Raw genomic sequence first — 25,624 nt, 5'->3', positions numbered from 1 at the left:
CCAAACGTTATTTGACTGGTGACGTTCTGATGGATCGTTACATGAGGTCATACTGTCCTCCGTAAATGTCGGAAAAAAACCGACAAAAACTCAAAGGGACAAAAATTCATATAAAAATATATTTAAAAATATTAAGATTAGCCAAAACAATTCACATAAGTAAGAGTCGAGGAAATTACAGTTTCCGAACACAGCGCCCTCTACAGCTCATACCTCCTTTCAGGCAGTTCCAACAGCCACTGAACGCAGCACTTGACTGGTTGTTCAGCATGGAAAGAAAAGGTAACGCTGCTAACTAAACCAAAATGCTTTTTACTTGTTGAACCTGTTACTCACAACGCATTAGCATTAGACGCTTATCGCCGATTAATTTCTGCTTAAATAGATTTAGCAAATGTTCAACAAACTACGTAACTACCGGTTAGAGTACAAGTGTACCATGCGTTCTGCTGTGTGTTTTCTGTGGTAACGTTATGTTAGCTTTAGCTTCACATGATTGTGCACAGTTTTGTCCCAATACATTTTGTTATCGCAGTCCGCGAGAAGATATATACGTCGTACTGTGACAAATGCTTAAAAATAATGAAAGGACTGTTTGTGGTGATTAGTATTTTCGCAGCGAAACGTTCGAAGTTGCTGTTAGCTAGATTAACAATACCCACAATACACCGCTAAGCCAAGTAACCTGCTAACTGCATAGTTTCTCATTTTGCCGTCATTGTGAATTTTGTTACACCTCAGAAAAGTAGCTAATCTTTTTACTGAGATCTGGGGTAACAGCTCGGAAAAAACGCGGACTCGTGTTATCTCTGTCACACAAACATAACAGCGTGTTTTTGTCTCAGACCTGTTGTCTTTATGCCTTTTTTTTTAGTTCTCGCGATCCAAGCGAGGAAAAAGAGGACGAAGCCGAGGAAACCTGGCAAAAAGTAACCAGAAAACTTCCTTTTTTATTTATTTACACATAATGGGTTTCTTTACTCTGTTCAAGAGGCAGAGCAGGAAGTTTAGAAAGCGCTTTGTGATCACAACAGACAGGGAAACTCAGGTGCGCCTAAATAATTTGAATATTTTCCAAAAGTGACTCACTCCCCCCCCCACCCAAAGAATCAGTTTATAAAGAGAAACGGATATAGATTTATTGCACATAGTGTGATATATTTCCGACAGTGTATTTCTGTCCGCTTTAATAAGTATGACACTAATGAAAACTGCCAGTTTAGTTTCTCACTGAATGTTAAATTCTTTTCAGTCCTGCTGAAAAATAAAATGAGCATCACCATAGGGGAAGCAGCGGGAAGACTGCAACATCTGAGTACCTGTAAAATGACTTTGCTGACTTTAAACTTGACTAAAACGCAGTGGACTAACACCAATAGATGACACGGCTTCCCTCATTATTACTGAAATATCACACCAGACCTCAAACAACTCTGATGCGGTGCCAGTCTGGTCTTCTTCCAGACTCTTGAGACCTTGATTTCCACATGAAATGAAACATTTATTTTTATCTGAACAGAACATTTGGATAACTACACAGCAGTCCAGTGTGGTTTTTTTTTCATTAGTTATGTCTTTAGTTCAGGAGTGGTGAGATACGAGGAACAGAACAATAGTAGTTCAGGATACATTTGTATCTGTGTGTGTGTGCGTGTGTGTGTGTGTGAGTGTGAGTGATGGCTTTTAAAACACAGACTCTCCCACAAACTCTTGAATGAACTTAGCTACCTCTCAAAGCTGTTGTCAGTCTTGTCCACTTTTTTTTTTTACACCATACTTTTTCCTTCCACTCAACTTTCCATTTATATGTTTGCACTCAGCCAATCAACTGATTACGCCTCATTGTCGAGGGCTTTGAGAGTGTTTACTGGACCAATTCAGTAGCCTCTACGTGATTGTAGTTTATAGCATAAAAAGTCTGTATAAAAATATTTTTATTGGGTTTATGTAATATCCAATCTTCCAAGATGAGGAATTTTAACTGTATTAATAAAAACTTTCTTTAATGTATATAATGTTGGTGTGTAACTTTTCAATTACATTCAGATTTATTGAAATACGCTTGTATTTGTTGTTCTCCAGGTTAGCCGTTTTTCTTGATTATGTTTGGTAACAGATGACAGTAGATCTAAAGGGTATATATATATATATATATATATATATATATATATATATAGAGAGAGAGAGAGAGAGAGAGCACATGGTATACAGTTAAAGCAAAGCTTTCAGTTGACCACTTATTGTTTCACTTTAAAATGCCGCTCCATGTCGTTAGAAACTGTCCAACAACATGCAGCTTTAGAGCTTGTGGAGCGAAAACATCCCAAAGCATCCTGCTCTGCTTCTGGACTCATAATTTTCTCAAATAATATTGCAACAGTATTGCCATTCCTCTCACCACACTACTAACATGTGAAACAGCGATTGGATTGCATTTTTAATTGAAAATAATTTTTTTTCTGTTATGAATAGCTGGCAGCAGACTAGTGTTATTCAGCCTCCCTCTAAGACTTCTCCTGCCCCCTGCTCCTTCCCTCCCACTCGCTCTTTTTGTGCCTGCTGTGGCGAAAGGGACTCAGCAGCAGCCACAGTGCATTCAAAGAGCAGCGGGTGAATAGTGCAGTCCTCATCACAACTGAGACTAGACATAATTCCAAACACCTAGCTATTGGCCTTTCCGGTCAGTGTTTAAGACAAAAAAAAAAAACGACCTAGTTGTGTCTTCTCTGTCATGTGGCTCCTGGACTGGATCTTCTCCATCAATACAGCTGTGGTGAAACTTGCCAGTGGGCTGACATGGAAGTGAGTAGCTTTTATGCATGCATTTGGAGGAGAAACCAGTTGAAGAAGTTAAAAATTTCAACTTGTTTTTGTTATTTTTGTTGGAGCTCTGATGGTTTACGCTGAGCCTGACATGGCTTAATGCTAGGATGATGTATTTTTTCATTCAGGCGCTTTGACAGACGGCTGCAGCCTCACTGATCACCTCATTACCTGCTAATGTATTCTGCTTGGTGTGGGAGAACAGGACCGATTGTGTCTCTTGTGGATTTGTGCCTCCAGCTTTTCAAAGAGCATATTTTATTAAAAATTTTTTCCACATCCCTGGGATAAAAAGCCCCCACCTGTTTCTTTAACTTTCCTGCTTCAAATTTTTATCAATGCAGTTATAGCTGAGGCGCAGATGTAGGAGTACGCCGAGTTTCTACCAGTGCTATTGCTCCGTGTTATGTTTAGCTTTCATCTCTGCTGCTTCTCTCCCAGCACTAGCTGTGTTTTTTTTTATTACATAACCCATCAACTCTTTTCTCATCTGCAGCCCTCTACAGCACCAGATCGGTACACTGCAGGTTTCGCAGCAACTCTTTCTCCCTTTTCTTTCCTGTTTGTGGTAGAAATATTAATGTTTGCCCTGATTTGTATTATTATTATTTTAAGGAGTTGATGGATGACTTCAAGCCTTAAACCTTGGTTTGTGTTTAACAAAGAGCTGTTGTTTTTATGAACTAAGAAAACCCTCAGTGGAGTTAGGAGTCTCTGTTTTGATTGCTCTGCTTTCAGTAAGATGCTAGTTGAGGTCAACGTGGAAATCAATTTGATCCCAATTTTTTAAAGTTTGCATGATGTTGTTTTTAGTCTCCCTTTATTCCTTCAGTGAGGCTTGGAGTGCTGAAGGGCAATGCTTTATTGCCACCTTCATTTACACTTTGTGTGCATCGTACCTTCATTCTGCTTGTCAGGCACTTTGTATTGATTTTACTTGAAGGGAGGGGAGCCGGGATAGCAGTGTTTCTGGTTCAGCTCCATCGTCAGGAGCAATGTCTTCTTCTGCACCTTGTTTTGTTTTGGGGGTTTTTGTCCTACTTCTCTGATCCGAGTGTGGCCGAATGGCTTTGAAAGCAGGAGATGGCGACAGGCTCTCATGTCGCATGTTTTCAAGAGTAGTGGATATGTTAAGAGGTTGTGAGTTAGTTTTGCCATTTTATCCCTGACTGGGGTTGATGAATCTTAGTAGAAAAAGTGCAAGTTCAACTTGAACAAGAACTACTTCTAAGTTTCACACAGGGTAAAACTGTGTCAGTTTGTTTTCATAGTTCACCAACTATTCTGAACTAAATTCACAGAGCAGCCTGAATAAGTTCTGTATTTAAAAAAAATAAGTCTATATAAATGTTTATTCCATAATGACGTTGAGATCCAGTTAGCACATCATTTAGCTCGTGACCTGGCCTTTGCCAGTTTTTTGCATTTTTTATTCTCGTTTTTTCTTTGCTCACACAAACTGTATTTTGTTTCTCTCTAAACATTCAAGATTTGGTTTACTAAATCAGCTGACAAAAAAATTAGTTCCCTCTAAGACTCTAATTTAAAGACATCATATGTGCTGTTACTTTGACTAATCCTACATTTATGATTGTTGTGACAAAGTCAGAAGTGATGGAAAGCATTAAGCTGCAGCTTGTGCTTGTCTCTGCTGTATCTGCAATTCCTCTTTTATTTACTCCCTGCCTGCAGCAGGCTCAGTGCACCAATCACACAAACTGAGATGCAAACAAAGAAACTCATAGTCTGTTCGTTTTAGTGGCTAGGGCTTGAACCTTTAGTTTAGATTAAGTTTTCAGAAAAAGAGAGGCATTATGGTCAAGGTTAAACAAGGGGAGAGGAAGTATCTGCTATTTACAAAGAGCCAGTGTGTGTGTGGGTGTGCGTTTGTGTGTGTAACAGCCTGAAACACACATACACACACAGCGGACACCAAGTTCTTGGCTTCAAGGGGAAATGTTGTTTCTCTTTTCTGCATAAAAAGTGTTGTTCACCAAGAAAATACGTTTTACATCTTTACTTCTGTTCTTGATAGAGCAGCTTTTTGCAAGACCCAAATAAAATGTATTTAGATTAAAAAAAACAAACAGAATTGTTAGGTTCAAAGTGCCAAAATCTTGGGTTACTGATAAAATGTCAGTGTTTCCATTCTTGCTTGAGAAGAGCAAGTTTGGACAAAAACGAAATGAAATATTTTACTTTGTAGTCTTACATGATTGTTTACAAAAATCCCACCATTAAAGGAAGTACATTTATTTAAAGGGTGAAAATCATGTATAAAGAAATTGTTTTTGACTCATTTACTAGTGGTACAATTGTTGATGCCACTAACTTTTCTTTTCTTTTAAATAAACATATCTAAAGATTTTTTGCTGATCTATGATGCTGTGGGTCTCTCACGTAGACTGTTATCCCCACAAAATAAGTGTGCAACATAAAAGTAGCATATCTTCAACTAACTGAGCAATTGGATGACGACCTGTCAAAAAAGTTATTTGAAATTGTGTACAGTGGCTGTCGATTGCGTTTCTTTTGAAAGTGCATGCGAGGTGGATTTCTTCTGAGAAATATTTCAAGATATGTGAGGTGAAACACGTAAAGTAAGACCTGTCACGGTTAGAAAAGCCCATTCTGGGTCCGGATTGGAGAGAAGAGGTGTATTTCTTGGTCATTTAGCTAATAAAGGCCACGCATTGAAGCTGGTGGTGATGGACTGTCTGGGGGCAGAGGAGTACGGTGTTTGGTCGGATCAGGAGGGGCACTGATGTCGCACCTCACCTGCAATGCAGTGCTGGGGTCTTTCCCCCAATCATCTTCCAGCTGTCAGAGAGAGGGGGGCGGGGCCAAACGCTGACGACAGCCAAGGAGAGATCTCGGTCAGACGGAGCGATGGAGAGGCAGTGACTGTGGGAGAGAGCAGAAAGTGAGCGAGAATCGCAGCATGTAGTGGAGGCCTGCAGTTCGGGACTCGGTCTGCAGCTCAGCCTCGCCACATCTCGCCTTCCCACTCTCCTCCTCTCTTCTCTCCCCCTCCTGCTGTCTCCTTGGCTTTTCAGTCATCAGCTCAGACTGCTTTTGCTGCCTCCTATCTACTTTTCCACTTCTGGACCTCCGTCACATTTTGCTCTTCGGGCGAATGGAGTGAGAGGCTTTTTCAGTACCTGGTCTACCTCCTCGCTTCTTGTCCCATGGGCATACGTGCATCTTGCAGGTAGGATGCGTGTTGTTGTAGTGGTGGATTGAAGAGCTGTAGCACCCTTCAGGCTTTGGCTGTCAGAAAGAGGAAGGGTACAAGTATCTTCAGTGTTGCAGAAGTCCTTGAAGTACCCTGGTGTTGTGTGATTAGGAGGCATTGAACTGTCTCCTCTAAGTGGAAATAACAAGTGACAAAGTCTCTAATTTACATCATACACACCTCGGAAAATCACAATCGTGGATGTTTTGGCATCAATTGTCTGTGATGTAAACATCCAAATTCGCCTGTCTTTGTAGTCTGCACTCCTTTTTCTTGGACACTGGTTTAGAGGGGGATTTTATGTTTTAATAATACCCTACGCCGATTAATTTACTAGAAAATTTCAGAAATGATAAATGAAACCTCTGTTGTAAGTCTGTAATAGAAGAAAGGTTAGGTTTTATTCAGAACTACCTGTCAAGTCAGAGTATCGCCATGATTTATCTTTTGCTTCCGTCCTGCAGAGGTGTGCTGTCCTCCAGTGCAAGGACACCACCCCTCTCACTCACTCACTCACTCACTCACTCACTCACTCACTCACTCACTCACTCACTCACTCACTCACTCACAGCGGCTGTAGTTGACATCATGTCCTCACTTACTCAGGAATTTACTGCAGCAGGAATTTTAAGAAGATATAAGGTGTTTGGTGCGAGGTCTAATAATAACGGGTGCTGTTGTGTAGATACTGAGGTGACGCAGGGGTTTGGGTGGTCGCCATAGCGATAATAGATTCTAAAGTATTAAAATGTGCTGACGATCTGGTCACGTAGAGGTAGCTGGATCATCTGACTTCAATCTGCGACTTAGATTTGAGTCTTGTTCAAAGTCCTCAGACTTGACTTGGACTCTAATGACTGTAGACTCAACTTGCACTTGAGGTCAGGACTGAGGTCTCCTGAACAATCTTTACTTTATCTTAATCAGGAGTGAGTGTAAGGCTGATCTTTAACATTTAATTATACTGTGTAGAAGTGTTTCCCTCATTATGAAAACACTTCAAGTTTGTCAAAAAGACATTTGTGGGTTGTTTTTTTTCCATTTTCTTTCAAAAATAAAATCTACCAAGCCTTGCTCTTTATTTGGTAATATATCGCATATCTTGGAAGGCTTAGATTTTACGTGCAGATTTTGTACCTCATTTCAAAACAACCTCCGATTAGACTCTGACGTCAAGAGAAGAAAATTCTGTCAACTTTGTATGTTGCACTAAAGTAAAGGAGTGAATAATTTAAGCAAAGGGATTAACAGGTGAAATCTATGTCATTAATGTCACAATTAGATGAAGGCCTCTTAAAAATGTCATTTGGTCTATGTATTTATGTTTGAAGAATGTTTGTTTTTAAAAAATTAAAAAATTTTTGTACTGTAAAAAAACTACTTTCTGTGTATCAGGTTACACATTTGTCAATAATTCTTTTTTTTTTTTACAGCGTTTGTTTGGGGTGGTGGTACTACTCAAATCAAAAATCAAATCAAATTTTATTTGTATAGCACATTTCAGCAGCAAGGCATTTAAAAGTGCTTTACATCATTACAAACACAGAATCACAATGCAACATAGAATCAATCATTAAGTCAAGTTACATCAATAAACTTGTAATTGATTACATTTCAAATACAATCCTAAACAGGTGGGTTTTTAGTGGATATTTAAAGGAAGTCAGTGTTTCAGCTGTTTTACAGTTTTCTGGAAGTTTGTTCCAAATTTGTGGTGCATAGATGCTGAATGCTGCTTCTCCTTGTTTGGTTCTGGTTCTGGGGATGCAGAGCAGACCAGAACCGGAAGACCTGAGAGGTCTGGAAGGTTCATACAACAGCAGCAGATCTTTAATGTATTGTGGTGCTAAACCGTTTAGTGATTTGTAAACTAACAACAGTATTTTAAAGTCTATTCTTTGAGCTATAGGGAGCCAGTATAGGGACATTAAAACTGGTGTTATGTGCTCCATCTTCCTGGTTTTAGTGAGAATGTGAGCAGCAGCATTCTGGATCAGCTGCAGCTGTTTGATTGATTACTCATTAATCAATCAAAAAAAGACTAGTCATTCATTCTGGATTTCATTAGGCCTTTTACTTGCAAACAAAGACCCAAATAATCAACTGCCAAAGAAATTGGGTTATGTTCTTGCCTCCTTATTTTTGAAATGGTGTAAAATTAATTCCTATTTTTATGGTGTACAACTCAAATATTTCACTCTGTAAACAGCCTTTACAAAATTTTGCTCTACTTTAAACTTTATCAGACCTCCCAGTACTGTTCTCAGCATGCTGTTTGTTGTCGTCCAATCAGGCCAGAGCCTCATGGTCGCGGCGGGGCATCTCTGCAGGGTCAGGGAGAAGCTCCCCTTCCGGAGCAGGATGAGGAGATTCTGGGCTCCGACGACGACGAACAGGAGGATCCCAACGATTACTGCAGGGGTAGGGTCTCTTTTGATCTTCAGAAATCACTTCTGCATCTGCATGATGAAATTAAATAGGTTCTAGCTTCTCAGAGGAAAATTATTTTGGTCTAGATTGAAATAATTTTTTAAAAATGTTTGTGATTGATAAAGCTGCTGGACTGATAAAAACATTTTTTAGTCTTTATTGATGGATTTCTGCTGACTCTCGACTTTTAAACCAGGGAATAGTCTGTTGTACTTTCTGGTCTAATAAATTTTCCTTTGACTCAGACAACAGACTGTCTCCTTACACGCCCCCTCTCTTCAACTTTTTGTCCATTTTTTTTTATTAGTTATGAGTTGTTGGTTTACTTGGATCGTAACTATGGGATAAAGATAATAAGCTGGAGAAAGTAAAGTGTTTTTGCCCACACCAAGTAACACATCATGGCTCCTACACTGTCTGGGATTTGATTTCCATCTCGTCTTGGTTCCTCAAACAAACATCTAAAGTTTATGAGCCTTCGTCTTTCCTTTTGTTCTTCTTCCTGCCAAAAGTCGTTCCTTCTTTCCATCCTTTTTTTGTTCTCTCACTAATTTCCTTTTTTCCTTCTGTTGTTCCATCCACATCTCTGGCCCCATTTCATTCATTTGGTAATTGTGGCCTGCCTCTGTCCCTTCCTTGTGTCCCACATCCTTTCTGTATGTCTATCTCTTCATCCTTCCTTTAGTGTCGTTTCTGATTTTCTTCCAGCTTCCATAATTAGATCCTTCTCAATTTAGAGGTTTTATTCATAAAAACCCACTAAACTGGATTTTTAAAATGGATTCTAGTTGTTTTAATCCACATACAAGTTAAACACACTACTCCTGATTTTACTGCACATGGAAACCACAACATAATTTCACCCGGTCTTCCATTTTGCGTATGTGTTTGTTCAGGTGGATATCATCATGTGAAGATTGGCGACCTGTTCAATGGAAGATACCATGTGATCCGTAAGCTGGGGTGGGGTCACTTCTCCACCGTGTGGCTGGCCTGGGACATCCAGTAAGTCTGCTCATCAGTTTAAGGAAAGAGAAATAAAAATGAGCAGGACTCATTTTTACATGCTGGTTAGCAGGTTCAGGATTTATTTGTAAGCAGTTGTCTTAAATTCACACACAAAGAAAAATTTGGGTATTTGACAAAACTGTAGGGTATGTCACAGAAACTAGAAGCTGCAGTGGCGGCCTGTTCTGCCAGCTAGAGTCAGTGCATTGTTTCTTAGAAACAGGAGCTTCAGATCTAGAATTGACGCCGCACCCAAGCTGAGCATGTTTTGGTTGCAAGTGGAAGAACCAGTAGGGGTGACTAAGTGCTGTTAAGACGGATATGATTTTTTAAAAATGTTTGTAATAGATAAAGCTGCTGGACTGCTTTCATCATTCCAGCAGCTTTCATCAGGAAGTCTGTTTTTTGTGTCTAAGGAAACATTTTCATAAGTAAAAGTAGTCCAGTACTCTGTGTTTGTAGGTTAATGACATACTGTACAAACCATCAGAAGTGCTAATAAATAATATATACCGGCAACTTTCTGTTTTGTATGGGGAGCAGCCATGTTGTACTTTGAACTCTGGGTGGCTCAGAGGCGTCCACCTTTCTACATCAGAGTTCTGACAGTTTTTGGGTTTTTTTTTTTTGCAGACTTTAAATCTGACCCAACTGCAATATTGTCCTATTAGTTTCCACTTCATTTTAGCTATAGGTGTCACTTTATTATGACACTTAATTTTTTTTTTGTGATGTATTGATGCCTATTTCTAATGTATTGTATTTTCATTTTGTTTTTTTCTCAGGGAGAAGCGATTTGTGGCCATGAAGGTTGTTAAAAGTGCTGAACATTACACAGAGACTGCGCTGGATGAAATCAAGCTGCTGAAATCTGTAAGGAACAAAGATACAGTATATACTTTATTCAAGTGTTTACAGAAAAAACAAATCTGTCGTTTTTCCTCGCCATCTTAATTAGGCTTAATTTCACTTATTTTTTTAGACCATAAATTTACCTATACTATTATTTATTTGAACTATTTAATGTGATTGAAGAAAAGTGAGATGCACATCTTTATATACAGTACATGTACGGTAAACATTTGGTGAAAATGTATACGTTCAACCTAATATTATCACTTATGCTCCACTTTGTGACGTTCCCACATGCCTCATTGATGATTTCCAGGTGAGAAACACGGATCCCAGAGATCCCAACAGAGAGAAAGTGGTGCAGCTGCTAGATGACTTCAAGATTTCTGGGATGAATGGAACTCGTATCCTCTACTTAATTATGAATCTGTCGTTGATTGTTACAGATAATTAAAGGCTGCAGATTTTTAATAATTTTATGCTGAGGTTTCCTTGACTTGGATTTCTTCAGATGTGTGTATGGTGTTTGAGGTCCTGGGCTACCACCTTCTGAAGTGGATTATAAAATCAAATTATCAAGGCCTGCCCCAGCCTTGTGTGAAAAGCATCATACGACAGGTAGAGAATTGCAACGCTCAAAATGTGGTTGATCTAAAAGTAATCCTTGTTACAAAACATTCACATATATCACACCGGGCTTATTCCCCTGAACTGCATTTGAACACATTTTATCCAGAAAACGCTTCGTTATCATCCGACTCTTCTGCAGGTTTTGCAGGGCCTAGACTACCTCCACGCCAAGTGTAAAATCATTCATACAGACATCAAGCCTGAAAACATTCTGCTGACTGTCAACGAGCCCTACATTAAGAAGATGGCTGCCGAGGCGACACAATGGCAGAAGTCTGGTGCTCCACCTCCATCTGGATCTGCAGGTAACCATTTCTTATGTTTCACACTTTAACAAAAATGTGGACCCATCGACTTATAATGAGTGAGAAGGGGCTTTAATTCAGAACTTTAGTTATTAATACGTTTCGATCAATAACGAAATTTCGTTCTGTATACGCCCTGTGCATGCAAAATGACAATAAAGTCAGTCTAAGTCTAAGTCTATAAATCAAATTTTATATGTATAGCACCTTTGAGCAACAAGGCATTTCAAAGTGCTTTAAATCATAAAAAGGCAAAATTACAAAGTCTCACAGTCGTCAACATTACATTTTGCACATCAGATTATTGATTAGTGTTTCATGATTAGGTTTCAAAAGCAACTCTAAACAGCTGGGATTTTAGTCTAGATTTAAAGGCATTCATTGTTTCAGCTGTTATACAATTTTATGGACGTTTGTTCCAGATTTGTGGTGCATAGATGCTGAAAGCTGCTTCTCCTCGTTTGGTTCTGGTTCTGTGGATGCAGAGCAGACCAGAACCAGAAGACCTGAGAGATCTGGAAGGTTGATAAACAGCAGCAGATCTTTAATGTATTGTGGTGTAAAGCCACAATACATTCAGTGATTTATAAACAGTATTTTAAAGTCTATTCTCTGAGCTACAGGATATCAGTGTAAGGCCTTTAAAACTGGTGAGATGTTCTCTAACTTCCTGGTTTTAGTGAGAATGTGAGCAGCAGGGTTCTGGATCAGCTGCAGCTGACTGATTTTTATTTTTTATTTTTATTTTTTTTAGGCAGACCTGTGAAGACAATGTTGCAGTAATCAATGCGACAAATAATTGTTTGTTTTTTTTTAGATCCTTCGAATATGGATTGCTACATGTATATGCAGTGCCTTATCTAAAGTTTTCAACCCCCCTTAAATATTTTTTTTACAATCCAACCACAAGCTTCAATTTATTTTAATGGGATTTTATGTCCCTATGTCCAGACAGTGGAACTGGGCACCACTGTGATAGACCAGCACAGTGGTCTATCACAGTTTTATTTGTAAAACTGACATGCGTTGAGCAAACATGTGGAAACTTTTCTGGTATAAAATTCTCTTGTAGGACCCAAGCAATTTTTGGGCCCTACTTAATCAATAACATCCAATATAATAAAATATTTGTCCAGCATCAATATTTTCGTCAATACAACCTTTGTTTCAGTTTTTGTGATCTCTGATGTCTTAACCAAAGTTATTTTTCTACACATATTGTTGGTTTTCTAAGAAAGCGACATAGTTTGTAGTGGTACTGTATTTGATGATGCTGCGTGTTTTGAATAAAAAGCTGCTTCTAATAAAAGCGGCGAGCTGAGCTCCGTCTCGCTATGAGTCACCACTGGATTGGTTGCGGCTGTCATCGACTCACTCGGAGAAGTTTATGAGACTCTTGAGCCTCCACAGAGGCAGTGTGTTAGCAAAACCCAGCCACCAGAACAAAATACTCACTATAGAACGGCTATGAATGTGCTGCGCATCACTCAATATTATTACCCTTTGATGTTTCCCTTCTCCTGCAGTGAGTACAGCGCCGGCACCCAAAACGGTAAGTTCTCTCCCTTTTATCGCGTGATGTGACAATTTCTCAGAACACGGGGAGTAAAATGTGACTGGAGAACTGCGTGTTCTCCATTCATAGATGGCCAAAATGTCAAAGAATAAGAAAAAGAAGATGAAGAAAAAGCAAAAGAAACAAGCAGAGCTGCTTGAGAAGAGGATTCAGGAGATGGAAGGCGGTGCTATGCCTGATGGTGCAGAGGAAGACGATGACGATGATGAGACGGAGACTAATGAAGATACGTCCTCAGCTACTGTTCCTGTCTCTTCGACACTGCAAGACGTTGCTAACCACACAAGCACAGGTGAATAATGGATTTGAATCTGGTGTTATCTTTGAATCTCAGTCATATGCTCTTCCGGCAGCTCCACAAGTCTGACTAGGATCTGCTCTGCTGAATTTATCAGAAATGTTTTATTGGCTAAAACGGGCTTCTAGAGAGTCTGGAAATGTCCACAATATATGATATGATCCACAATATGATATGATATGTTTTGACTGACTGAATTCCCAGATTTAATCAAGAATGGGGGGAAAAAAAGTCATAAATAGTTGAATATTTGCACTTCCTGAGTATTTCCCATCCCATCTTCATCATTTCTTCCTGTGGGATAAATGTGGAAAATATTTGTAATTTCAGACTCTAAACATCTTTCTGTACACTGTTGGAATGAGAATGAGGAGAGTTTGTTTGTTAAAGAGCAGAATATTGCTCTTTACTATGGGTTCCATGGGTTTTGCCAAGGAACCCATAGTGAAAATTAAATCTTCACCTGCCTGAAGGATGAGCTCCTGTTAATTCCCCAGGCAAAGAGAAACTCTTTAAACACTGGTAAAATACAGGACAAAACCAACGTTGACTGAACAGATGCTCCTAAATTTGAATGTGGAGAAAAAATGTTTGAAGTCGACAAAAACTCCAGCTGTGTGCCCTGACCCTATTCACGTCTTGTAAAGTCAGAAGTTTTTTAGGCTTTTCCTGGAAATTTTTGTGACAGCTGAGCTCAAAGCAGTGCTAAGAAAATGATGTAGCATATTTAAAAATGTTTTCCAAATGCATATCTTTTCTCTGTACCTGCAAGTTTTTTGAAGTAGGTCTGTTTACCTTCTGTGTAGGAAACCTGTGCTGTTTTTTTAATACAAGTTATCTTGAGTCAGAGTGTCTGTGAACATCAATCCCCAAATTTCTTTGTTTGGACTTTGACTGGACCATTTTAGCCACGCCATTGTAATTCCGCCTGTATGTGTAAGGCCAGATGAACTTTAACACCACTGTCAAGTCTTTTGGAGCCCAGTAATTAGTTTTTTCAACCTTCATATTTCATCATAAGGGTTCTGGATGAAGAACTGTGTTATTAAAAGTCTTATTAAATAAACCCTTTTTTTGCGGCAGACTCCACTTCTGACGAGCAGCCTCCTCTGACACCTCAGCTAGGTCATCAGAAAGCGGGCGCAACAGCGGAGGAGAACCAAATGGAGATCAACTGCAACGGCCATTCCTCCTCACCGGACAACAAGGACAGTTCAGAAAAACAAGGGACCAAGGAGTCTGTGGAGGAGCAGGAGGAGGAGGACCAACAGAACGCGAACCAACCAGAAACCAATGCAGAGACTCCAGATTCTATATGTAACGAAGAGGAGCATGAAACCTGTGACGCCTCACCTGCAGTGGCCGATCCCGCCTCGGAGCCTCCCTCTGCTTCCCTCAGCTCCGACGTCGCCGTGGAGCCAAACGACAGAGAAAGACAGGAGAAAAAGATGGAGGACATGGAGACTCAAGGGGAGAACAAAAAGGAGAGTGAGGAAGAGGACAGCCAGAGTGGTGAGTTGCAGAACAGATATTGGTTTTCCCTTTTAGCCTACTTTCCTACATTTTTAAGATTTGACTAAATTCATCTTGCTCGTGCTGTTTCTCTACAGAGACAGCTGAATTTTATTAGAAAAATATTTACTGTTTATATTGAAGGTCTTGAGTACACTCCCTTATCTGTTGAAAACTACAAGACTGGGATAAATTCCATGAATATGAAGAAAATGTAAAATGAATATGCAGTATTATTATTTTCTTTAAAGACAAAACAAAACAACAAATCACGTAATTAATGCAGATGTAAACCAGATTGGAGTTTAATATGCAAATCAATGCACATTAAGCTATGTTTCACTGTGGTTAGAAACAGCTTGCTGACGTTCTAATCTGTGTGGGTTGAGTCCAGTCAGACTACTGCATTATGAATGTGTTATTTTCTAGTCTTCACACATTAAATCAAATCCTCCACTGTAACTAACTTTCTAATGAATGCAAACTGCAAACACTTTGCAGCAAAAGCTTCCTCCAAGTTCCACTCTGTAAAATTCCCGGACATGTTTTTATATAATCTCTGGTGATGGAGAAGACTCCGTGCCAGTCTCTCCTCTGTTTTTGTCTGATTTCTGACTCCGCTCTGTGCCAGGCTCAGCAGGCAGTTTGTTGGTAAACCCCCTGGATCCTCTTAACGCCGACAAGCTGCAGGTCAAGATCGCTGACCTTGGCAATGCCTGCTGGGTGGTGAGTAAAAATATGCATCCATCAGCAACAAGGCAGCTTCTTGTAGGTGTTAGTGGGCGGGGCCTCTACAGGTCAGTCTTTATGGCGTAATTTGTCAGAAATCAAGCCATTCTTTAAAAGTACCTCAACATGCTTTCTGTCGATTATAAGCGTTTTGAGTCTTTTTTTTATCTTGTAGCTCATCTGTTCATTTTGGGATCTGTGAATTTTACTGAGATGTCGGCATTGTTTTTGCAGCACAAACATTTTACAGATGACATCCAGACACGGCAATACCGTTCGCTGGAGGTTCTGATCGGAGCTGGCTACAGCACTCCAGCCGACATCTGGAGCACCGCCTGCATGGTAAAACACAAACACAGGACCACTGCATGGACAGTGCAATGAAAGCTGGATACTTTCTGTTAAGGTTACAGCAACCTGTCAGTAGAGAAAGGCTGCTGTAACTTTAAAGGGAAAAGCCTGTAAAGTAAATTCTCCAGCATTGACTTTTATTGTTTATATTATATATTTGAACCCAGAGAAACAAGAATTAATGCATTAATTTGTGATTTCTGAACACATTGGCTTAAAATAGTCGAGTATTACAATAAATGCTTTGGTTCCATTGATTCCATTGGAAATATTAGAGGTGTAAATAATGATTTTTGTAAAGAATAATTTTTTTAAATGGGATTTTATTCATCCATTCATAATTGTAGCTATCTATCTATATATATATATGGCACATGATATATATATATATATATATATATATATATATATATATATATATATATATGTGTGTGTGTAACTGTTTCATTGTTGAATGTAATAATTAGGCGTTGTCTTTTAGCAGGAAACTTTCTGGTATATAAAGTTTTCAGAGACAGAAACAGAAAAAACAAAATAGAATAAAGTCTTGACTGGTATACATGTAATTAAACCCTCCTTAATTCTGGATGTGTGTTTTGTTTTCGTCAGGCCTTCGAGCTTGCTACTGGAGATTATCTGTTTGAACCGCACTCTGGAGAGGACTACTCCAGAGATGAAGGTTGGTTCAGAAAACAGGAGTTCCTTTACAAATGGCTGCCAGGCTTAAGTGTCGGAACTGGATTCAATTTGGGATCTGAAGTATATAAAACCTAAAACTGTTAAGAGTTGTGACTAGACGGAAACATTAAAGCGAAGATATATTTATTCTATAAGATTGAGTTCTTTCTTTTCTACATAAAGTACTTTGCAGACATTATTTATACCCCTTTAGCTTTTACACCGTGTTCCAAATTATTATGCAAATTGAATTTAAGTGTCATAAAGATTACAGTTTTTGTTAAGCGCTCTTTGAATCACTATAATTAATTTCAGAGAGCTGGGTTTTGTCTGGTGAGCTCAATTAAAGGAAATCTAGTTAAGAAGGATGTTCCACATTATTAAGGAGGCCACAGGTTTCAAGCAATATGGGAAAGAGAAAGGATCTCTGCTGACAAAAATCATCAGATAGTGTAGTGCTGTATGAAAACATTAGATATTTAATGAAAACTGAAGTGTTATGGTACTGTGAAGAGATTTGTGGCTGATTCAGAACAAAGATGTATTTGTACAGATAAAGTCATAATGAGGAAGGTTCCTATTAGACAAGTTCATCGGATTAAGAGAGCAGCTGTTAAAATGTCCTTACAAAGCAGCAAACTGTTATTTGAAGCTGCTGGTGCCTCTGGAACCTCAAGGTGGAGGATCCTCCAGAGGCTTGAGGTGCATGAACCTACTATTCAGCCGCCCCTAATCAGAGCTCACAAGCAGAACCGGTCGCAGTGGGCCCAGCCGCAGAAGATCTGAGGGTGGAATGCAGTTCATATCAAAACAGCAGATCTGGGAAGGTATTCTGATATCCTGCAGAGAAATTCAAGCAGAAACTTTCCACAAACTCACAAGTTCAATAGATGCAAGAATTGTGCAGGTGATATCAAAGAAGGTCCTATGTTAACATGTAACTCGGCCTGTTGAGATGTTTTTGATTGAAATAGCTTTTGATTTTAGTACATGTGACCACTTAATGCTGCACATTCAAAGAATGACTGTTTGCAGTTCTTTATAAAATGTTTAGAAAATCTGCTGTGCATAATAATTCGGAACGGTGCATTTTGAGATTTTTATTTTTGGAAAAAATCCTGTTCTCATGGGGAGCTTTGTTCAGTAAAATGTTATTTATACTGTAATAGTTCATGACTTTAAAATTATACTGACCATCATTTGCATTGATTTTAAGAAAATCTGAGAAAATATTACTTGCTTAATAATTTGGAACACGGTGTGTTTGCAGCAACAAACTTCAGTGTGTTTTATCAGAACTTTATGTGATTGACATATGTGTGTGTGTGCTTTTAAAGGGAAAACAAGATGTTGGTTTTTAGTATTTATAGCAAAAATCTGAAATGTAAAGACACACATTTGCAAGCAGCCTCCTTTTACTCCAATACCAAGTGTAGCCCCCTTAGATCTCTAAGGCTGTCGCAGATCAGCAATTTTCATTTACACAACAGAAGTTATTTTAAATAGTGACTTGTGTTGGGTGAATGAAGGTTATGTTAAATTATATTCATGGATCAAAGTTGACCTTTTTCAGTCGGGACTGGTTAAAATTTCCTATATATATTTTTCCCCACTAACTAACAATCGGGCCCAGATTAATCCGATTGGGTTTCTCTTCTTGATGTTGTGGTTCTGTTGCTATAGCATATTTTTCTGTTTGAAAACATGTTTTGTTTTTTGTTTCTTTACTTTCAATTGTTCTATTTTGTGTTGATCGCTTAAAAAGTTCCCTTAACATACATTTAAGTTTGTGGGGGGAAAAAAAGTTGAAGGGTTGCAATTCCTTTTTATGGAGCTTCATATTTGATGATTCTTGTCACCTGTACTCACCGTGCGTTTCCACATCTCTGCTCCCTGCAGATCACATAGCGCTCATCATTGAGCTGCTTGGCAAGGTTCCTCGGAAACTGATTGTGGCGGGCAAATACTGCAAGGAGTTTTTCACCAAGAAAGGTAAACACACCTGCCAGCTGTCTGCTGGAGAGCTGCTTCCCCTTTCACTTTGAAACATCCTCAGGTATTTGGAGAGGAGATGCTATTTCAGGCTAAGCATGTGACGCCTCGAAGGGAGCAGCCATCTGCTCCGCTCAGGACAGAACCTGCAAAAACTAAATGAAGCTCAGCTCTGTGAAGGTCCACCGAGATTGAATCTTATGAAACGTGTTTCTCCCAGGTGACCTGCGACACATCACCAAGCTGAAGCCGTGGGGCCTGTTCGAAGTCCTGGTGGAGAAGTACGAGTGGTCCAAGGAGGAGGCTCACTCTTTCAGCAGCTTCCTGCTGCCCATGCTGGACCTGGTGCCTGAACGGAGGGCCACGGCGGCCCAGTGCCTCTCCCACCCATGGCTCTCCTCCTAAAGCCTGCACACCGCCGCCATTTTTATATATCGTGACAGAACCCAGCCAGCAAATTCATTCATGTCTGCGAGCAGGACCCTCATGGTTGCCAGTACATCCAAACGACGGAGAGGAAAGCGGTCGAGGCTTTGTCACTAATTGGAAAACGTTCAACAACGCCTTACACTTGTACTTAGAAAGAATTGGCATTTATTTTTTTATTATTTTCTGAGTGCAGGTGTATCGCTGGTGCACATTTTTTTCTCTTCAAGAACTAAAATTTGCACTTTTCTGACACAAACAGAAGTGAAAGAAGCTTTGTGAAACAGTAATCCATTGGGTGTCGTACAGTTGAGCCAAATCTTTGCCAGTCATCATGTGCCAGCTTTTACACTTTTTGGCCTAAGACTTTGTTCAGTTTGCTCCTGCACAGTGCTTATCAGATTAAAAAGTTACCATTGATTTTTAAGAACAGTCTTAAGATTTATCATCACCAACAACAAAAGGAAGATAAAAAAAATTTTTAAAAACATTTTTACACAAACATCTCCACAGAATATGACATTTAACACAGTGTGCATCAATAACAGCTGTCCAAAAGTACACTGACAACCAGGCTTTTTTTCCCTTGAGATATTGTCAAGGTTCTGCATTACTTTGCATTTTTTCAGCATTTGAGGGTGAAATGGATTTTTTTTCTTCTGGATGGACAGCTCTGCAGACGGTTTATAAACACTGGTATACTTGGAATCCAGCCACACATGGATAAGCAACCAGCGCTCAGTACATCGTACCAAAGAGTTTGGCTTGACGCAGGTTCTGAAAAAGACACTGAGTAGCAAAGGAGGCTTTATCTGAAGGGCTTAACAACTTTTCCATTCTGTGTGATCAGGCAATAAATTTAGCTTCTACTGTGCAAGACTTCCCCCCACCCCCATGAATGTGCTGGTTTAACAAAAGATTGTACTAATTGCAGATATTATTTTATTGCTTTGACTTTCTTCACAGTTGTCATATGTTTAATGATGCAAGTTTCTTATGTCCATGTCTTCCGTCTTTATTTCTTCCTGTAGAATATAAGAATAAACACTTTTCCAAATTAGTTTGACTTGTGAACTGAAGGTTTTTAGTAACTCCTTGCAAAAAAACCAAAACAAACAATACACTCACAACAAACGTGAGTGTATTTTGTTATATTTAATGTGCTACCCCAACAAAGAGTAGTAGCAGAATAACAATGTTGAAAGAATATGACAGACATTTTCCTACGTTTTTATAAATAGCAATCAGATTATTTTGGTGTGCATTTATGCTGCCAATATTACATCTCTACCAGCTTTGGACATCTAAAACATTTTTCTGCTAATAATTTTTCCCCACTGGAGCTGTGGATCTGTACAGCTCCTCCAGAGGTACCGTGTAAACATATTGGAGAGTCTTGTATAATTTTTCTTCCACTTCACGTTTACTCATGACTTTTTATCGTGCTATTTAAAAAAAAAAAAAAAAGCATTGCGATTTGTGGCTGATGCATGACAAAATGTGAACAAATTCAGAAACTGCAGACTTCTGCACTCTAATAAAACTAATCCTAATCATATAAAAATTGAAAAATTAAAAACATTGTAATTGGAAATTCAATTAAGCCCAAAATAATTCACAATCGTTTGGGATTTAGGTTTAACTTTATTTTACCAAAGTCTTTCTTCTGAAAGAAACACTTTGAAAATCTTGGGGAATTTGTGTTTCTCCTAAACACAAATTCCGTTTGTGACTTGGATCTGATTTTATTTAAACTTTTTTTTTTTTTCTAATCTGTGGAGAACTAAAGCTTCGATCGACAACAAGCCGGTCTTCCATCTTCAAAGAGAAATCCTCAAAACAGTGAAATCGCCCAAAAAATATGACCAGCAATTATAAGAACGGTTTGATCAATTTAATGTCATTAAATATTTAGAGGATAGTCGATTGCATTGTCTGGTTAAACTTTTGAGAGATTATGACCAAATTTTCTGTCAAAAGTAAACTTCTTGGTTGAAGTCCATAATACTATGCAGGTCTATACTGAAGCCAGAGGTCAGTGGAACACCTTCGTTCTGTTCGAGTCGTTTCTGGAAGGACATGAAGGCTTTTTGCCGAGGCTGCCGGTAAACTCTTGGGAGTTTATTTCAGTGTTGAGTTGGTTGCATCTCCTCATTGTGTTCACAGGGGATCTATGCATGATCTGTCAAAAGTGGAGAAAAAAAAGATTTGTCAGATCAGATGTTTTCACTGTTTAATCTGAGTCAAAAGTTTTAACATTTATAGTTGGCAAAGCATAGTAAAACCCTGTGCATCCTTACTGCATCAATCTGTTATATAGATCAAAAAACAATTTGCACTGGAAGTATCTAGATAAATAGGCCCAGTGTTGATGTTTTTGATGCACAGAGCTCTGATTGGAATGTAAATCATTTGTTTTACCATTATGCCCACTCTGATTCTGGCTCTGCTCTACACATGTACCAATTTCATCTTATTGGACCACTCTCTCTTTCTCTGTGTGTGTGTCTTTCTTTTTTTTTTTTCCAGTGTAAAGGGTAAAAGTATTTTGCAACCATCTTAACCATTTCAAGTCATTCCTCCTTGGGCTCTGTCCATCTACTTCCCATCCCTTCATGAATGTTAAAATCCCTACTCCTCTTTTCTCAGCATTCTCCCACCACGCCATTATCTTCTTACCCTTCTCCTCAACCTGGAAGTCCTCGGGCAGCAGCTTGTCCTGCCGGCTGCCCAGGCTGAAAGCCAGAAAGGACAGGATGAGTGAGTCCATGATGCTGATGATGGCCAGGATGTAGGCCCAGCGCACCGTGCAGTTACCCAGGGTGTATTTGTCAGTCCGCTGGCCACACATGCGCTTCACTTCCTCCGAGTCCCAGCCGTCGGGATAGATCATGCAGCCGATCACCATGCACGTACCTGGAGAGACGGGAGATACGCAAAGTGCCGAGGCGTCGAATTTTGAAGCTTTGCGGAACTTGTGTTCGTTTGTTGATTGAGATATTTGTGACTGAAAGCCTTCTAACTTGCAGAAGGATTCATGTGCAATTGGGGTTTTCAGCTTCTCAGAAAGATGCATAATTTTGAATTTGTGGCAAAACAACAACAAAAAAATATATATCATGTTCCACATGTTGAGAATGCAACATTACAAACCATTTCCTTCATACTGATAAAATGATAAAATGAAAAGCAACTACTAATAAAGCAAAAAAAAAAAGTGTATTCCCCAGAGAAATAAAACTTACACACACCCCCTCAATATTAAGTTGCTTAGCAACTTTGTAGCACAGAAAGACGAAGCTATTCATCCATTATTAACTCCGCCGCCAGGTTTGTGCAATCTCACTTTAACGTGAAGTGAAACACGACGCGTCTCAGATCTTAACTTCCTGCTGCCTACAAACACGTTAATTCTCACAGAAAGGACTCGGCTGACTTTGTTTCCTCTGAACAACAAAAAGTTTAATTGAGAACATTTTAACATAAAAAATTATTTTAAGTTAAATCAGAAGTTTTGTCATAGGGCAGTCTGCGATTAATTTAGAAATGTTTCATGTATTTAGCCCACATTCAAAGCTCCTCATTAACACTTTCAACTCCTTTGAATTCAACAACAAAAAAGGCACTAAAAAAAATACTTCATAACATCTGTGCTAACCTTTCCCCAACAGCAACTTTAATGTTGCTCCATTAATGTCGTTTTTTATGTTGTGTTTTTGTTTTTTGTTTTTTTAAATAAAACCCTAAATAGTCTCAAACTGACCAAACACCTCTTTGTAACCACCTGAAGACAGAAAAATGAGCAGCCAGGAAGAACGCTGCACAGACGCATCATGGACAGCAGGTGTGTGTTGGGATGAAAAGTGAGAGTAAAGTGTGTAACAGCACACCTCCGGTTTTCATCTCATTACTTGTTTCATTACAGGCTCGTCCTTTCACTCGCAGGCGCGTCTGTTCACAAGCTGCATCGTGTTTCCAAGCCGCACTCATGTTTCTCTCTCTGCCTCTTAGTGTTTCTGAAGGAGAGGCTGAACTGTGCCTCACAGGCTTTCACATATTTGTCAAGGTTTGCCAAACTTTCGCAGCACTGAGTAGAATTAGTTTTGCTCTAATTTACATTCTCTACGCTATTGATTGTCCACAATTTCATTAATACTTTTAGTCTGATTTCTGGCTTTGTTAAGCAAGTTGGTCGTACATTATATTGCAGGTACAATTCACTAGGATGTCTAGTGTAAAAAAAAAAAAAAAAGGTCATTGCTGTTATTTTAAGTTCTCCATCAAATCTAACTGACAGATGCATGTTTTCATACTGAAAGCGACATAATTATCAGAAACTGCATCAAAATAATTTCATAGTAACAATAATAATAATAATAATGATAATAATAATAGTAATAGTAATAATAATAATAATGAAACCATTATCCACACCAGAAACGTGATTTGGTGCAGGCTGCATTTTCTAATGAGGAATCGGCGACAATTTCACTTTCTGGATGCGCAAAGACAAACCCAGCTGCAGTTACAGCAAAAACGCTGCTCCACAAAGTAGAAGGCAACAATTTGATAATTCCACCTTAAGAAATGAGGGTTATTTACTAGCTTTGTGTGTTGACTATACCCGCCGAGCTCTAATTACACACCCTCCATCTGTTCATCATATCAACCACTTTAAAGAGTAAATCTGCAGCAGACAAACTCTGATCTAACTCTCACTGGAGGCCAGCTGCGTCCAGGCGCAGATCTTGTAGACGCTCCCGGCGTTGCAGAAGAAGAAGAGACTGAAGCAGACGATGCTCCCCACGATCAGCAGCATGGAGATCCCCACGAAGAACATGGCCGTCTTGAAGGCCCCGGACGGGATGGAGCCGAAGTCCAGCGCGCTCCCTTTGCAGGTGAGCTCCGAGGTGAGCGCGTTCCCGATGCAGTAGTGAAACAGGCCGAAGTAGCCCGCCTGCGGCGTGTTCACGCTGTCCCCGATCCAGTAGGGCTGGATGAACACCACCACCATGATGACCGCGAAGGTGACGGTGAACACCTGCCACATGACGCCCATGGCCCGGGCGTTGCGCACGTAGTTGGTGTGGTAGATCTTGGCCGCTTCTTGAGCAGGAAGCATCCCGAGAGGCAACTGGCAAAAGTTATTTCCTTATCTTCAGTTAAGTCTAATTGCCCCCTTCAGATGACTCGCTTGAGAACATCAGAGAGTGCTCTTAGGCGCCCAAGAAGCCTCTCGTCTTGCGTCAAGAGGATTCAAAACCACGGACAGCTCCACGGTGCTGAACACCGTGAGGTTCTCTGACTCATCTGCCCTGCGGACGCGATGAGTCCCCGTAAAACCAGCGGACGGGCTGCAGTAGCAGTGGCTTTATCCCTGAGCCTCATGTGGAGGCGATAGTTGTTCTCTCCCCCGGGGAGGCTGTGGTCTTCACATAATGAATCATTAATGGTTAAAAGATCCGCTGAAGAGTGAGACACACATCCAGCACCACCAACCGCCTTAACACAGCTTTATGATAATGAACTTTATTTAATTAAAGGAAGGTGCAGCTCAAACATAAATGTCACCATTTGCTTGGCGCTTTTGGTGCGCTGTGCCACCAAAAGCGAATTCCCGTATGTTCCTTGACACGTTGCAAAAATGGATACAATACAATAATAAAATAAGACAGAAAACATAACATCATAAGTTGGTTTGTAATCACAACACACACACACACACACGCACCCCCCCACCGGACCCCCCCCCCACACACACACCACAGTCATGCAGTTAATGTGTACGTACCTGAGCAATTTTTAAACAATATTTTTGAAATTAGTCACCACTGGATTAATTAACATTAATTAAATTAATGTTGGAAGACAGCTTTGTGATGGTTGGTTAATGTGATTATTTAAATAGCCTACCATGGCAACAGAAACTGTTCTTGCAGTCGGTAGCGTTTTTTTTTTTTATTGTTTTTTGTTGATTTGCAATTTTCAAACAAATTGCTCTCCACCTTAGGACTTTCCAGTCTTGGATAGATTTACTGGTACGTTTCTGCGTCATCGTTATGTTGTAATAACTAGTTCTGTTCATCTTTGTCTCTCATTTTCCTCATGGAACCTCTGATAAAGAATAGATCTTCCAGATCTTTCCAATTCATGGTGGGCCATGAATTGTGGCTGCAAAGCCTCCTTAATCAATAATAAAAAATGATTCCATCTTAGGTCAGCAACAATTAAAAAAACAGAAACAAGCCTATGACCTGTCTTCGCACTGACCATGACCTTTTTTATAATCTAGTTTTAATTAGTAAGTTGTTTAAATAAAATTTAATAGCATTTTTATTTGCTGGCAATAGACGAGAAAAGTTCCTGCTTTTATCACAGTCGGCCACTAGATGGAGCTAAACAACTGCTGGCTACAAGTCTTCCCTTTTTCTCTATTTTCTAGAGCAGTGGTTCTCAAACTATTTTCAGTGATGTACCCCCTTAAAAATATATTTTTAGTCAAGTACCCCCTGACACTGGCAAAACATTTTTGGAACAAAAAAGAGGTACAGTGCCTTCTTTTTCACTTTAACTGTACTTTCAGCAGCATTGCTGCTATGCTTTAGCCACGTCTCCATAGTTACAGTGTAATCATGATAACGACAGGTCGTTGACGAGTGCCCTGGGTCCGTGGGTCAAACTAACTTGGTGGGGGGGTCCGTTTTATTTTAAAGGATATTGAAACTAAATACTGAATATAAAATTCAGTGCATGAACACACATTTATATTTTATCGAACT

General features: G+C 39.5%; 2 protein-coding genes across 5 annotated transcripts; one reads left to right on the top strand and one right to left on the bottom strand.

The window, feature by feature from the left end:
• The first annotated feature begins 200 nt into the window (after positions 1–200).
• LOC102231493 (SRSF protein kinase 1-like) lies at positions 201–19,906 on the top strand. 3 transcript variants are annotated; one of them, XM_023325374.1, is made up of 16 exons: positions 201–282; positions 875–929; positions 8,352–8,479; positions 9,385–9,493; positions 10,282–10,369; positions 10,665–10,752; positions 10,860–10,966; positions 11,118–11,283; positions 12,810–12,835; positions 12,929–13,151; positions 14,241–14,669; positions 15,301–15,395; positions 15,633–15,740; positions 16,359–16,428; positions 18,327–18,419; positions 18,640–19,906. In XM_023325374.1, the coding sequence occupies exons 1-16, from the start codon at positions 270–272 to the stop codon at positions 18,822–18,824; spliced, it is 1,983 nt and encodes a 660-aa protein (XP_023181142.1). In that variant the 5' UTR covers positions 201–269; the 3' UTR covers positions 18,825–19,906. The 3 variants fall into 3 exon arrangements, with proteins under 3 accessions (XP_023181142.1, XP_005798040.1, XP_023181143.1); XM_005797983.3 differs by lacking the exons at positions 201–282; positions 875–929 and adding an exon at positions 2,645–2,802; XM_023325375.1 differs by lacking the exons at positions 201–282; positions 875–929 and adding an exon at positions 5,719–6,034.
• A 680-nt stretch (positions 19,907–20,586) lies between these two features.
• Positions 20,587–24,286, bottom strand: LOC102231926 (LHFPL tetraspan subfamily member 5 protein-like). 2 transcript variants are annotated; one of them, XM_023324711.1, is made up of 4 exons: positions 23,565–24,286; positions 21,663–21,761; positions 21,525–21,580; positions 20,587–21,027 (listed from the first exon to the last, which is right to left on the bottom strand). In XM_023324711.1, exons 1-4 carry the CDS (start codon positions 23,965–23,967, stop codon positions 20,881–20,883), a joined length of 705 nt encoding a protein of 234 aa, XP_023180479.1. In that variant the 5' UTR covers positions 23,968–24,286; the 3' UTR covers positions 20,587–20,880. The 2 variants fall into 2 exon arrangements, with proteins under 2 accessions (XP_023180479.1, XP_005798042.1); XM_005797985.3 differs by having other exon boundaries at positions 20,936–21,027; positions 21,525–21,761.
• Positions 24,287–25,624: the final 1,338 nt, after the last annotated feature.

Source organism: Xiphophorus maculatus, chromosome 20, assembly GCF_002775205.1.
Source record: "Xiphophorus maculatus strain JP 163 A chromosome 20, X_maculatus-5.0-male, whole genome shotgun sequence".
In the NCBI taxonomy this organism is placed as follows: Eukaryota; Metazoa; Chordata; class Actinopteri; order Cyprinodontiformes; family Poeciliidae; genus Xiphophorus; species Xiphophorus maculatus.
Note: the sequence above shows the minus strand (reverse complement) of the source record. Positions and strands in the feature narration are given on the sequence as shown.